Here is a 13907-nt window from a genome sequence, read left to right as displayed (position 1 = left end):
AGCATTTTCCTGCAATTCCCCCTCTTCCCATCCTCTCTGGTGTCTTCAGGCCCCACTCACGTGATGGGGTTGGAATGCAACTCCCAAGGCCAGGAAGGTCGCTCACCTTGGTTATTTAGCAAACACAACACAAATTATTAACACTAATACAAATAATGCCCACATCTGGGAGAGGAGAAGGAATAATTTCCTTGCCTGGCTGCAAGGACTCAGCCCACAGTGTCCTGTAGAGTGCAGGGCTGACAGCCCTGAGGGTCTCTGTGCTAAGGACAGAGCCCACATCTCACACTGGGCCTGTAAATAAGAGGTTTATGTTTCTAAAGCTGCTCTGTGGAAGCCACCTCTAATTCCACTGCAGTTGCTGTCCTGTTACTTCCACAAATCAATGCAAAAGAGAGAGAAAAAAAAAAAAAAGGCAGCTAGCTCACAAAAAGCTGCAGCAGCCAGCAGAGTATCACAATTGTTGGCTCAACCTATCACATCCCTTCCTGCATTCTGCTTGTACCTTGTCCCCTGGGGACACTCTCGTCCAAGGCCTGAAGAGGCACTGGCAATATTTATGACTAAAAATTAGACTATTCACAGGTTTGTTCTCCTTTGCAGAGCTCCTAGGCCACCCACCTGCCCTCTGGCACCAGACTCCTCCCTTGGAAGGGAAGATGCCAGCACAGGACATTGTTCCATTCTACGTGACTGATGTAAAACTTGCATCTACGCGCTGTTGTATTAACAGATTTTCCAGTGGGTAGATGAACACATGGAGCCTGGTTTCAATAGGCTGGACTGAAGATATGGATCCATGGAGACATGGATGGGCTTTGCCATCCTTTAAGGTAAAGCTGCCAAATGAAAGCATTCCTGCCTCTCAGACAATCACGTTTCCTCTAGAACCTGCAGACGCCCTCTCTCCTAGAAACAAACAGATGGCGTGAGCAGTTTGAGTTGGGCAGATTCACAAAGCTGATAATCATCTCCAGGGAGGCAGGAGCTATTGTCAGAGCCTGTAAGACATACCCCATCTTCAGGCCTTTTTCCTCCTTAATCCTCAAAATGTTGCTGAAATTTTCATTCCAGAAATGCTGAGCAGAGACATTCCCTTTGTGGGTCTGTGCCCACTAAGCCAGAGGAGGCTCCTGCTGCTACAGATGCCAAAATGCTTCCCCACACCCCACTAAGAGAAAACATCTCAAAAGATGAGAAGTCCCACCTGGCCAGTGAAAAAAACAAGCTGTGCTTTGCCATGGTACTGCTGGGAGCCAAGGGGAGGAACAGATCCTCTCCCCAGGGACAGCACAGGAGTTAAAATGAGAGAGCAGAAGACACCAATTCAGCAGAAGGAGCAGTCGTTTCACACTACCTGTGCAGCTCCAAGCTGTGTGCCAGCCCAGGGACAGGGGCACGTGCCCAAGGGACACACCTGGAGCCACTGAACTCATGGCTGAGCAATGCCCAGCATGGATAGGCATCTGCTGCCTCAGAGCTCCAGTGGGATCAGCATCCCCAATTAACCATCTACACTGATGTCACTGCTCTGCAGGGCCAAAGCCTTTCTGGGGAATGCTGTCCAGCTGCTTTGGCAGGAAGGTGGCACTTAGTGACTCCAGGCCAAGGCAGACTCCACACACAGCTCACTGCCTCAGGAACCTGCTCCAAGTGAAGTCCAATGTGCCACACTCTGACCTAGGATGCCTCCACAAAAAGCCTCCTTCCAGCAGTGATGCACACAGAAGGAAAATGGTGATGAGCCCAGACACCCTGGCAGATGGACAGACAGGAGGGGTGGCTCTAAAACGAGGCCTTACCATGGCTCACAACTTTTATAGCACAAATGTCACTAATTTAAGAGTGATTAGTCTTGGAAGAAAGCATGGCTCAGAATGGGGCATGGGTACCTGGAGCTCAATGGAAAGAGATGGCAAGATCAGCACAAGAAGGAAATCTGTGAGTGCAAAGCCAGGCAGGGTAGCACACCGTTTGGAAAAGTGTTTTTACTGGGATCCAGAATGCCTCAGAGAAGCCTCCTGTCAGCAAGTCCCAAGGGGAGACTGGACAAGCCACCAAAAATATGATAAAAACCAGGATATATTTGTCTACTGTCCTGGTACCAGTATTCACGAGTACAAGAACACCCTGCTCACTCACCTGCTACCCAAGCACAATCAAGACACAAAGAACATACCTCATGTTAACTGGCACTTTTAAATTCTCCCCCTAGCAGAAATACCTGTATTTTCCAGTCCTAACATTTTCTCAGGTGGTGATACTTCTTGCCTTGTCTCTTCTTGGCAAGCATCATCTGTAAAAGTAACAGATGATCTAGCAATAGTCTCACATCACAGTGTGTCAGGAAAGAGGCAGCCCAGTATTTGTAATCACTGAATCACTTCAAAAAGAAGAATCTCCACTCCATCTGTGTAAATACGGTTATTTATTTAATTATTTTAAAAGCAAGTCTATTTCTACATAAAAAGGGCTTCACTCCAACTTCAGAGCATGTCACTGCTTTAGATCCTCAAATAAAGACACCATTTCACTCACCATTGAATCCAGCAGCCTGTAAACCTGCAGAAATTCAAATAAAATAGTTGCAGTGAAAACACATGAAGAACTCCTGAGGCTGAGACTGACAGAGATGGTTTTTGAGGCACATTTTCACCTGGGCACACACACAACCACACAGAAGTGGCAGCCTGCTGCTAACAGAGCTCTAGTAATAATTTCCCTGGCTATGAAGTGTGTTTAACATTATCTGAAGTAAAATTAATTCAGCTGATCCCTCCAGAGTCTGCAAGCAATGCTGAAGACATCCCAGATAGGAGTCCCGCATGTGGCTCTGTGATGGCTGCACTTCTGCTCACACATTCCAGCCTGAGACAAATTAATCTGGATTTCACACTTACCTTGCTGCAGCACAAGGGACATGTGTCTGCCAGTTTTCTGAGTTTAACAAGATGTTTGCCTCTCCCCTTGAGCCTCAGTGTGCCTTACCAGAAAAGACCAAATCCAAGATGATGATACAAGCTTTGCTCAGACTCACTTCAATGTAGAGCTTTTCCTGGTATATCTCAAGTGAAACTGAGTCTATCTCCTCAGCAGGTTCTCCCTCTTTCACCTTCTGCTTCTCATATTTTTTTCTGACAGACTCTGGTCCCCCTTTCACATCCTGCAGTGAAATGGAAGGTCCTTGCTTCTCATCTTTTGCTTTCAGCTTTCTGCCACCTGAAGAATCCTAATGAGGGCCAGACCAAGGGGAAAAGGGACATAGGTCAGGACACTGCTCAGACTGCTTCAAGATGCATCTTCCCAGCAGCAGCACCTCTTTCACTGGGCTGGAAATCAGCTCAAACTCAGGATACACAACCTCAGCATGGATCACACTGTCCCCAGCACTCAGGGTTCACCAAGCATCCCAACACTTACCCCTTTCCCTGATGCCCCTTTACTTTTTTTGCCTTCTTTATCCTTTTTCTCTTCTTTCTTAGTAGCTATTTTGTCTTCCTTTCCTCTTTTTGCTCCTTGCTTTACTCCCTCTACGAAAGAAAGGATTTCAATTGACCAAAAGCATCCACACATCCAGAAAGTCCAGTCCACTGCACTAGCACAATGGGAATATGTTACTTTTGCAGTGTATTTTCCTCTTTTTATTAATCTGAGATGTAGTGCACTAAAAAACAATACCTTGAAGAGCTCATTGTCTAAATAAGGAATGAAGAGGTCTCATTGAGGCAGTGTTTGCTGGGTCAGTCTGTGTGAAAACCATGGTTAGACCTAGCTGAATTAAAAGGCTTTTTTTTGTGGGGGTGTTTTTTTTACTAATGCCAAACCACAGATCCCAATTAGTATTGTGACTGTCACACAATCTGCCAGTTTTTTCCTGATGCTTTTTCCTCAGGGAGACATGTTGAAGTTGACATTTCAGTTCAACTCCATCATGTTTTTTGTATTTCCAACAGCCCACAGAAAGCAGTTGCTGTGCTAAAACCATTTACCTCTTTCTTCTGGAACAGCATCTACATAAGTGTCCTCCTTAGTCAAACCAAGCAGGGATCTGAGCCTCAGAGAGTGACTCACCAGGTCATCAATTGCTCCACGCCACAGCTGGAGGCTAAGAAAACGATCAGGATCAGAAGGGAGACAGCAGCAACTGCCTCCCTGTTTGACCCTGTGCCCAGGAGTGAAGGCACCTCATAGCTGACAGCTGCCCTGTGCAACTAAACCAACAGAGCACCCACTGTCTAAATATCTGTGCAGGGGGATGTTAAATTGCTTTCCTCATGCTAGATCCCTCCGAGGGCTCAATGGTTTGCAAATCAACAGGCTCCCAGGAAGCCATAAATATTACTGTGAAACTAGGTCTGCTCTTCAACGTGACACACATTGGTAGGTCAACCTGCTCTGTGTTTACCAGGAGGAACCTGCATCCTTCTAATTTAGAAGCTGTTGATATGACTGTTTACAGTCTGAAAGCCTGAGCAAAGAACAGAGAGACTGTATGAGGGAGGAGACAGTTATCTGAGTAAAAGGGTACAGAAAATACCCAAAGGTTTCATAAATACAGACTGGAATAATCTTGCCAGAAATAATCTTGTACACTCTCCAAAATTACATGCATTTAATATTCTAAACTTATCTCCAGAAAAAAAAAAAAAAAAGGCATTTGGGTCCTAGACAGCTGCTACAATTAAGCTATAAAAAACCAGAGTGTAAAGATGACTTCTAGACCTTGTATAATTATGTGAACTCTGAATCACAACACTTCCAACAGAGCTTGCTGACACTGTTGATCACACAATGTTTTCACAAGCTTTTCCTTGCAAAGGTAACCCACCAGAGGGGATACAGAAGGTCTGACTGAGTTGGCCTCTGTTCAACACACAGCTCCAGAGCTGCCTTATTGAGCTGGGTCAGCGCTTCCTCCCGCTGCTTCTCCCCTGGGATTGACAGTATAGCCTGTGAGAGAAAATACACAGGGGCTGTGGAGCACTTCTCAGTCTTCATTCACAGACCCTGAGCTCAGTGGAGCAGCCCACAGCTCTCCTCCTGGACACCAGTCTGAACCCAGGCTGCACTGGGCACTTACTCAGATGTGGCTTCCTACACAGCTCGGATATGGCTGAGGTACCCAAGGTCTGAGGAACAATCCCAGATTCCCCCATCAGACTGATATTAAACCCCTGTGCAACTTCAGGTGTGCTGGGAAACAGGGATTCTATCAAGCTAGAAGGCTCCCTAGTAAAGTTTAGTTATAAAAACAACAGAGAGATTTCCAAGAGAGCACAACAGAAAAACCCTTGAGAGAATCCAAAGCAGTCTTGCTTTCATCTAGGGAGGTCTGTACTTTATCCACAGCCTGTCATGAGTGTCCCCTTAGTTCTCTGATGAATAAAAAGGACTCTCCAAGGAGAAGGGCCCTTGGGGGAGCCACAAGAGGCTTTAAGTCCAGCCTGCCCCCCACATTGTCCTGGGATGACAGAAAGCTAAGGGGGAAAGAGCTTAAAATATCTATTATATTGTGTGGTTCTCTTTTCTTCTTCACACAACAGCCCACAGTCTCTGTTGGGAATCTCTTTACAAGAGCACTGAGGGTGTGGTGAGCAGAGCAAACACAGTAAATCTCTCAAACTCACAACACATTGGTAGCAGCCCTTGAGGTGGGCTCACCCTGGGCTGTTTGCAGGGGAATTAACACACCATCAGCTCGTGGGAACAGAGGTGACCACCTGTTTAAAGTCGTCCAAGGACAAGTTCCATCCTGAAGGCCCTGCTTCTTCCTCCTCAACGCTCCTTTCCCTTGGAGCCTTCTCTAGTGTGCGCTTCCCACGTGGGAAGTCAACGGTGCTGCCCCGAGCCGAGGCAGCCTCCAAGGTGCTCTCCATGTCCTCTGCAGTGCTCCTCTGGTCCAAGGGCACTTCCTCCTCCAACACTGAAGGCACAGTCAGGCGCTGTCTCCATAGTTTATGCAGCTGCTTTACCACTTGATGCTGATAATGCAACTGTGAATGGAGGAAAGGTAAACATGAGCTGCACCTTCCCTTTCAAACCCAGCTGTTAAAGCCTCCATGGCAGGCTCTGCCAGCTCCAAAATCCCAGGGATGGAGCAGCCCCACAGGTCTGCCCTCCCCACTTATTTCAGTCCATTAAATAGCAAACATCACCTCGGGATTTTTCATGTGGAACAGCTCTTCCTCTGAGGGCTCCACAGGAGATGGGGTGCGCACGGGTGTCCGAATCCGCTCAATAACTTCATTCAGGCTTTCCTTCACTATAGAAGTGCCTTCTCGGGCAGCCAGCTCACTCTGAGGCCCCACAACAAGAACAACATGTGTGAGTCCCCATTCCATGTGCAAACACACAAGTTCAGTCCCACCTGCAACCACACTACTCATTATACAGAGTTACAAAGACACGAACAACTGCAAACCCTGCTGAGCAGAACAATACTTCCAACAGCTTTTCAAATAAACTATATAAATCCTCCCCTCAAACTACAGTGTACAAAGTACAGTGTAATTTTCAATTTATACCTTAACTGCTATCATAGGGTACAGCAGTCAATTCCCTTCCCACTAAGTAACTAATTGAATTAATTACCAACAGAAATTTTGTTCTTTAAAGAACCAATGTGAACACTTGAGGAAACACAGTCATGTCTTTAGTAACAACATTACAATATACTGCAGAGAGCCTCATGTCATTTAGCAAACCTGCTCAAATATGTACAGACATTCTGTAAATCCCACTCTGAGCAGTAATTGCACAATAAAAATACCGTGTTGTCCACTCCCACCCTTATCCTCTATTTGCATATGAAGTTCAAAGCTCAGCTTCCCAGCTACATGCTCAGTTACCTCCAGTTTCTCTCTGAAGTCAGCCAATTTATCCTCATACACAGCAACTCCCCAAAGGGTCAGCTGAAGCAGAGCTCCTCCTAGTAACAGAGGATGTGTCCTAAATTCCCAGGGCTCACTAAAAATGCCTGCTCTCTCTGACTTGAAAATAAAGGAAAACCTCCGAGTTTCTCCAGGCAAAATTACACCTGAAATAGGAGAGAAAATGCATTGGTCTGCAAAAAGCCACCTGGTTAGCCTGACCCTTTTCCAACACCACCCCAAGTGTCCTTATCTCTCCAGGAGACTCTTTCCCCATAGTTTAGGTGGTTACACTTCATCCAGCTACTGTTCTTCCAGATTTACTCTCACTCCCTATGTTCCAGAACTGGTGTTACTCCTATTGCACTCTCCTTCTACAGCAAGCTCAGTTTTCTCTCCAGATTATGCCCTATTTGCCATCAGAAAATCATTCACTTCTTAATATCCACCCATTTACACTCAGAGCAGAAGCAACCTCCTTTCCTTTAGGTTCCAGGAGAGGAATCTGCCTTGCACAGCTCTTTTGGGGTGAGTCAGCTCTGACACCCAGGGTGGCTTCCTGAGGAGAAATCACCCAGCAGTGCTCTGCCATTAGTCAGACTCCTCATCCCAGGGAACTCCCAAATTCCTGCTCTCTGCTTGAGGTACAAAGGTCTTGGCGACCAGCAGCTCTCATACCTGGCCTGGTATCAAAGTAAAAACAGGGCATCCTCCCTCCCTTGGCTTCTCTGGAGGGGATCTGGTCAGGAAGCCTCATCCAGTTGTACCAAACTGCAGCTTTGCCATCGTTCATCACTGCCAGGAAGCTTTCAGCCTTCTCACTAGTCACAGTCTCAAAGGTGAGCCGGGCAGCAATGCCAATTTCCTTCTACAAGGAAGAGGAAAAAAGAGAACAATTTTTACACCATCTGGCAGGATTTAGCTTGCATGAAGTCACAGCTCAGATAAGGGGTTGAGCCTTGGTAGGAGAACTTGTAAGGCAGGTCCAAAGAAGTGGTCATTACACAGAGAAAGTCTGGAATCTGAACCTCACAGCACAACCAGAGCCCTTCTGCTCCTGGATCTCTCTGGAGCAAACACAGGGATACTCTATTTCAGAGTAAGTCTCCCATGACACTCATTGTACATCTATGACTTGGGAACTCAAGTAGGATTAGCTTGACTAAACAATTACAATCTCACAATTACCCTGCAAGCAGTGATGTCCTTGATCCAACGAGCAGGCTGGCCACAGAAAACTAAAGATGGAACTTTTTCAGCTTCTGGAAGCTCAGTGAAGGAGTCACCTTCATTGCTAAAGGAGTCACTGCTAAAGAAAACAAAAGGCAGCATTTTCATGGACTGAAGCTCACTTCCAGAGGGGAAGAACCAGGGGTGATTTACAAGACACTCTAAGAAATAATCCCATTTAATGTTTTCTCACACAGTAATCTCTTTAGGGACAGAGCCCTGCAGATGTGGTGAACCCATCTAGCTACATGTCACTGGCAAGGAGGACAGGACAGCCAGAATATTAAAGAATGAGACCTGCCTGAAGCACATGAGTAAAAAAGGACAAGAGGCCCTCAGGTTGTGCCTGTTATAGATGGACAGGACAGAGAAAACCAGGAAATTAATGATGGAAGGCTAGAAAAAGACAATCAAATGGAGGTAACAGAGTAGAATCCCACCCTGCCTGATGTAAGCTCTGAAGCCACACAGAGTGGAGACTGAAGGAAGAGCCTCAACAAAACTTCTCTCTGATTCTTGCTCCTTAGACACAAGGGCCCAAGGCACAAAGGCTCCCAAATCTGGTGATTATAATATAGGAATATGCCTTTTATTGTGTCCCAGTGGAGACTTGTCTTCATTCTGGGTAAGAACAGCTAAGGATATCCTCACAGACTGGTGGTGCACACCCAAAATTCTTTATTTTGCCACAAAGTATGCCATGAAGTAAAACTTACAGGGTCTCAATCTCTTCAGAAATGGAAGCATGTCGAAAAGCTTCAGCTGAGACAGATGTGAAAGGCTGCCCTTTCCCAATCACCTCCAGTCCTTCCAGATCCTGGACACACACAGAAATGACCAATTCACAGTTGCTCTTTTACATAGAAAGGACATTAAAACACCATTAGAAAACAACATTAAAACAATGGTTTTTAGAGGCATCCGAAGAATGCTCATGGGACACAGGGAAGAACCAATTCTGAGATTCCCAAGAATCCTAGATGACTGCACTCCCACTAGCAATGATGCATGAAGAAAGTGTCCTTCACACATTTCTCACCCTCAGAGACAGGTTTCAAAGACAAAAAAGTGAGTTTTTTTCTGTTTCTAGGAGGAGGGGCCACCTGTCTTCATGAGATTATTTCAGAATGCCTTCCACATGGGTAAAGATCTCTTCCCTCTGCCCCATGGCACTAAATCAAAGTCCTGCACCAATACTTGGCAGGTTTTTCTTTGCCTGGTCCTGTTGGTTTGGAGTCCTATTCTGAGGCTCCTAGATCATTCCTTGCAATACTTCAGGAGGTCAGACAACTCTTTCATAGGTGTGGCCTCTGGAAATGTGGGAACTTCCAGGAAAAGCACTGTGGGACCAAGTTTTAATTTCCTAATACTTTTTTCAGATCCAACTCTTGGCAATTTTGTTACTCTACAGCACCTGACAGGGACACAAAGAATGTCCTTGTTACTGATCTTACTGGTTTATAAAAGCCCAGCTCCTCCAGGAGAGATTTTAGCTCCTGCCGTCGATGTTTGAGGAAAAGACTCTTATCCCAGTTTAGGTGGCAAGGAATCCTCTTTGGAGGCTTCAGACCTGTAAAAATACCCATTCAAGAGCTCATTCTCTACACACCCATATGCCTAATCAACTTTCATTCTCTGCCAAACTTTGGCCTTGTAGTGTTTTAAAGAGGAGGCTCAACATGGAAGGAGTTGCTCCCTCCACACTTGTGCCCCATTTCTTTGGAATGAACGCTCTGCAGTGTTCCCTTACCTGTTTCCCTCTGGATGGTTTGGGGTTTCCCCACATGAGTGAGTGGCTGTGGGTGCCCACGTTCTGTCCTGGTCAGGCTCAGAGTCAGCCCAGTGAATTCATCCCCAATTTGCTCAGGAAGGCTCCAGAACTCGCTTCCCACTCGGTATCCCTGGGGTAGGAAACAAGGCTCCCACTGATACAGAATTGTGCAGCTACCTGCTATTTTCACAGGCACTTGAAGTTAAAAACAAGAGGTGCTGACTATATGAGCATTTTAAAAGTCTATGAATTATTCCCTTCTGCAGAGCAAGCCAAAATTTCTACAGGCTGCTTTCAAAGACAAAAGAATTTTCTTCTATCTAGTGCACGTGAAGGTTGAATGATATTAAAACAAAGCCTCACACAAATGCAAATTCTTTGATACTGCTATAAATGTGGAAAAAGGGTTTTAACACAATACTTCCATTACCCTCCTGCCTTACCCATGCCCTCTTCTCCATGGCAATCACTAAAATCCAAGCCTGAAGATCAGATCTTTCTGCCCCTGGAACAGCAATTGTGACATGTTCCCATGCCACTTCCCAGGGCACAACAGTCTTTGGTGAGAATCAAGAAATGCCACTTGCTCATCACCACTTTCCCCTGACTGGCATGGATAGCACAATTCAGGTTTTTATTTTTCATGTCCCTGAAAGCTCTGCTCAGACACTAAGCTGAGGGATTCAGAGCTGCTTTGATAAACATCTCCTGACAGCACTTCAGAGACTTACTCAGAACAGTGTCTGTGCTGTTTCACAAGAGCAGCACAATCAGGACACACAGGAAGTGGAGTTCTCACCTTTCCAGGAAACAGGGCAGGGAGACTCCGGTCAATGAGGTCACGTTCTTCCTGGATTTGCCTGTAATTGTCCGACATGTTCATCAGCAATTCATTCTCTGGCTTGTGGAGAATTTCTATAAATAAAAAACATCACATCATTGGTGCTGCACTTCTGGGCACACCCTCTGCCACTGTTACTGCTCACCTGTAACCCACTTACACTGCTCCCTGCCAAATCCACTGTCCTCCCCCCAGCCAGAGCCACCAGCTCACCTTCCCACCACATCCAGAGCCACCAACATGAGCAGTGTGGGAGCTCTGAGAACGTGGAATTAGACTGCAGTGGCAATAGGATCAACCCTAGTGGGCAATGGCTGCTGTGGTTTGGTGTGGGGACATCAAACCCCTCCACTTGCACACAGACTTCAGAGAATGAGACCTCCTTAGCTTTTCTCACCCCCTAGGTGTTTCTCCTGCTTTTTCCTCATGGCCATATGATGGCTCCAGTTCTGGAAAGCTCTGTGCTCTGCTGGTTGGGCCTGATGTGCCTTTACTTTCTTCTCTCCTCCATGTTCCTCTTTTAAAGCTGCTGTAGTAGAATCTGGATGAGGAACCTTAATAGCATCTGCTAGCTGATGAGAGATGAAACATTAAATGAACTTCTCCATGCACACCAAAACATGGGAGAGGGGAGAAGAGAAGAATTCTTTAAATCAACAGCACTGTTACATTAGCAATCTGAGAGGAAGGAAACCAGGGTAGTAGGGACACACTCAAATACAATGGAAGTAATAAGATACTCCAGCAATGGCGTGGCTGCAACACCAGCTCCTCCCTAACACCATGAGCAGGGTTCAGAGGGAAGAGGAAGTCTGTATAATTGTTCCCTCGGTGACCTGGTCCTGCACACAGGACTCCAAAACCTGCTGGTGCAGTTTCTCCAAAGGCAAACCCTCCCCCTGAGTGTGACAAGGCTGGGAAAACCACACCTCAGGCCTGCCCTGCTCCTGATAGGTGCTGGAAAGCATAAAGAGGTACTGCAGACACCACACTCTTCCTCTGGAAAAGTGCCACACAGCAGCATTTTCCTAACTCCACAAACCAACCTGAGTGTTTTTTCTGGCCAGGGCTTCCATCTTTAACTCCTGGAGACTTCCCAAAATGTGATGAGGGAGGATCTCTTCAGAGCCATCAGCAAACTCTCTTGGTCCTACAACACACACATAAAAATACCTAATCCCAGAGCCAGGTCACTAAAGTTTGGCTTAGCAAAACCAAAACCCAGAAGTAAGAAGCTGAAGTTGAACCCTACCAGGAAAAGTCAGTGGTCCCCTGGGTGCCTTGGGGGGAACAGGATGTGCTACAAGATGTGTCACCTCCCTGGGCTGGTATTTTCGGACAAGGTAACTCCTCTGAACTGCAATTCTCCCAGCATCATGGGCAAGGCGTGGAGCATGCAGCTTCAGGAAATAAAACAGTCACAGTGCATTTAGGTACACACTGACTCACCTTTATTCCATCTGATTCAGTACTCATATCAGTACAGCTCCTGTAAGGGTCCTGGACAGGCACTTTTCATGTGGACGTGTAACAACAGGACAAGGAAGGAATGGATTCAAAGTAGAAGAGGAGGTTTAGATTACATATTTGGAAAAAATCTTCCCTGTGAGGGTAGTGAGGCCCTGGCACAGGTTCTCAGATAAGCTGTGGCTGCCCCATCCCTGGAAGTGTCCAAGGCCAGGCTGGATGGGGACAGAACAGTGGAAGGTGTCCCTGAACATGGCATGGGTGAGTATAAATAGATGAGTTCTGAGGTCCTTCCCAAGCCAAATCTTCTACAATTCTTCTCCTACAAGATACCTTACACAGCTGTTCAGATACCAACTCAGTTACTGTCCTACTCCTCTGGATCCTGGTTTACAACAGGGGCACAAAAAGTAGAGTTTTAAATCACTTTCCAGAAGAGATTTTAGCTGCTGTGTCACTCAAATGCTTCCACTCACACACCATGACCTGAGTTTTGGAAGGAAAGCCATGAGAGCTACTGAACAACTCACAGGTCTTATTAGATCAGAAAGTTGAAGATGTAATTTTGAAGAGGTAGATGACTTATCCTTCCATTTGAAAGGATTGTATAGGCACTTATAATCCTTTACTTTTAGCAACTGAACCTAATGAGCTGACATTTTATCATGATAAAAAGCCTGGCAGACAAAATAGCATGAGAACTCAGCTGCAGGAGTGAGTTTTGTCTTAAGTAAATGAGCAGCACCCTCTGTTAAAAACACAAAAGGAGAGTGACAGCTGTTTCTAACAGTAAAAATACTCATACATACTTTCTTCAGGTCCTCTACATTAATTTCAAGTGCCTCGATGTCCTCTCCTTGCACAACATATGGAACAGGCTCAGGCTCAGGTTCAGGCTCAGGCTCGGGCTCTTCTGCAATTATTGAAGCAGGCCGTTCAAAAGTCTTTTCCTTCCTGCCTAAAAAACAAATGAAGAGACTTCTTTACTCTCCCAAGCAAGCAGCCTGGTTAATCATTCCCAGCTGAACTATTTTTTGGGATTATTTCTCTTTAAGGTTGCACCAAACAATGAAATTCGGCATCTCTTGTAATTGAAAAAAAACAACCTCTGAAAAGCTACAAAGACCAAAGTGGGTCAAGTGGGAGTGAACTGTCTCACACTTCATTCTAGATGAAGGACAACGGGTAAGATAAATGCAGATAAACACAGATCCCTGCAGGTGGAACAGCACATCGCTGGGAAGTTTCCAGCTCCAGCTGCCAGCCCGGATTCGCTGTGCTCACCCGGCACGGCTCGGGTACCAAAGCGCTGGAGCTCAGAGGCTGTGCAGCGGCAGAACAGCTCTGAAACACCAAACCCAGCTCAGGGGATCCCACCAAGGGCTGCTCGCCCTTAACCTGCGCTGGGCCCTGCTCCTTATGGAATGAATTATCACGATAATGACAGGAGGTCACTGCTGGGGAAGGGGCTGGTTCCGGCCGCTTTCACCGCGGCCCCGCCGCAGGCCCGGCCCGGCCCGGCCGCTCGCTGCCCAGCCGCGCTCTGCTCCGGGCCGTACCAGTGGGAGTCCGGCTCCGAGCCCGAGTGCTCCGCCGTGACGCCATGTCCCGGCCCCCGGCACTGCGCCCGCACTCGCCGCAGGTCGCGACAGGTCGCGATAGAGCGCGCGGGGACCCTGCGGGCACCGCCCCCTGCTGGCGCTGCGCGGTACCGCTCCCCCGGGCGCGG

The 13907-nt window shown here is 46.8% G+C and overlaps 1 protein-coding gene across 2 annotated transcripts; it reads right to left on the bottom strand.

The window, feature by feature from the left end:
• Nucleotides 1-2411: 2411 nt before the first annotated feature.
• Nucleotides 2412-13843, bottom strand: LOC117005345 (MYCBP associated protein). Of its 2 annotated transcripts, XM_033076908.1 has the most exons (19): nucleotides 13738-13843; nucleotides 12988-13136; nucleotides 11964-12111; nucleotides 11758-11861; nucleotides 11109-11283; nucleotides 10670-10785; nucleotides 9850-10000; nucleotides 9554-9669; nucleotides 8816-8916; nucleotides 8058-8178; nucleotides 7548-7737; nucleotides 6849-7036; nucleotides 6156-6296; nucleotides 5721-5993; nucleotides 4829-4950; nucleotides 3990-4105; nucleotides 3421-3530; nucleotides 3038-3229; nucleotides 2412-2562 (listed from the first exon to the last, which is right to left on the bottom strand). In XM_033076908.1, the coding sequence occupies exons 1-19, from the start codon at nucleotides 13781-13783 to the stop codon at nucleotides 2497-2499; spliced, it is 2625 nt and encodes an 874-aa protein (XP_032932799.1). In that variant the 5' UTR covers nucleotides 13784-13843; the 3' UTR covers nucleotides 2412-2496. The 2 variants fall into 2 exon arrangements, with proteins under 2 accessions (XP_032932799.1, XP_042635794.1); XM_042779860.1 differs by lacking the exon at nucleotides 2412-2562 and having other exon boundaries at nucleotides 2569-3229.
• Between the last annotated feature and the right edge of the window lie 64 nt (nucleotides 13844-13907).

This window comes from Catharus ustulatus, chromosome 20, assembly GCF_009819885.2.
Source record: "Catharus ustulatus isolate bCatUst1 chromosome 20, bCatUst1.pri.v2, whole genome shotgun sequence".
Taxonomy (NCBI): domain Eukaryota; kingdom Metazoa; phylum Chordata; class Aves; order Passeriformes; family Turdidae; genus Catharus; species Catharus ustulatus.
Note: the sequence above shows the minus strand (reverse complement) of the source record. Positions and strands in the feature narration are given on the sequence as shown.

Excerpts from the sequence above, each read along its gene's own strand:
- LOC117005345 (XM_033076908.1), bottom strand. The coding sequence starts at position 13,783 with ATGGCGTCACGGCGGAGCACTCGGGCTCGGAGCCGGACTCCCACTG. Across the intron at positions 12,112-12,987 it reads ATGTAGAGGACCTGAAGAAA|CTGCATGCTCCACGCCTTGC; the intron begins GTATGTATGAGT and ends TATTTCCTGAAG. Across the intron at positions 6,297-6,848 it reads ACTTCAGAGAGAAACTGGAG|AGTGAGCTGGCTGCCCGAGA; the intron begins GTAACTGAGCAT and ends GTGGGGCCTCAG.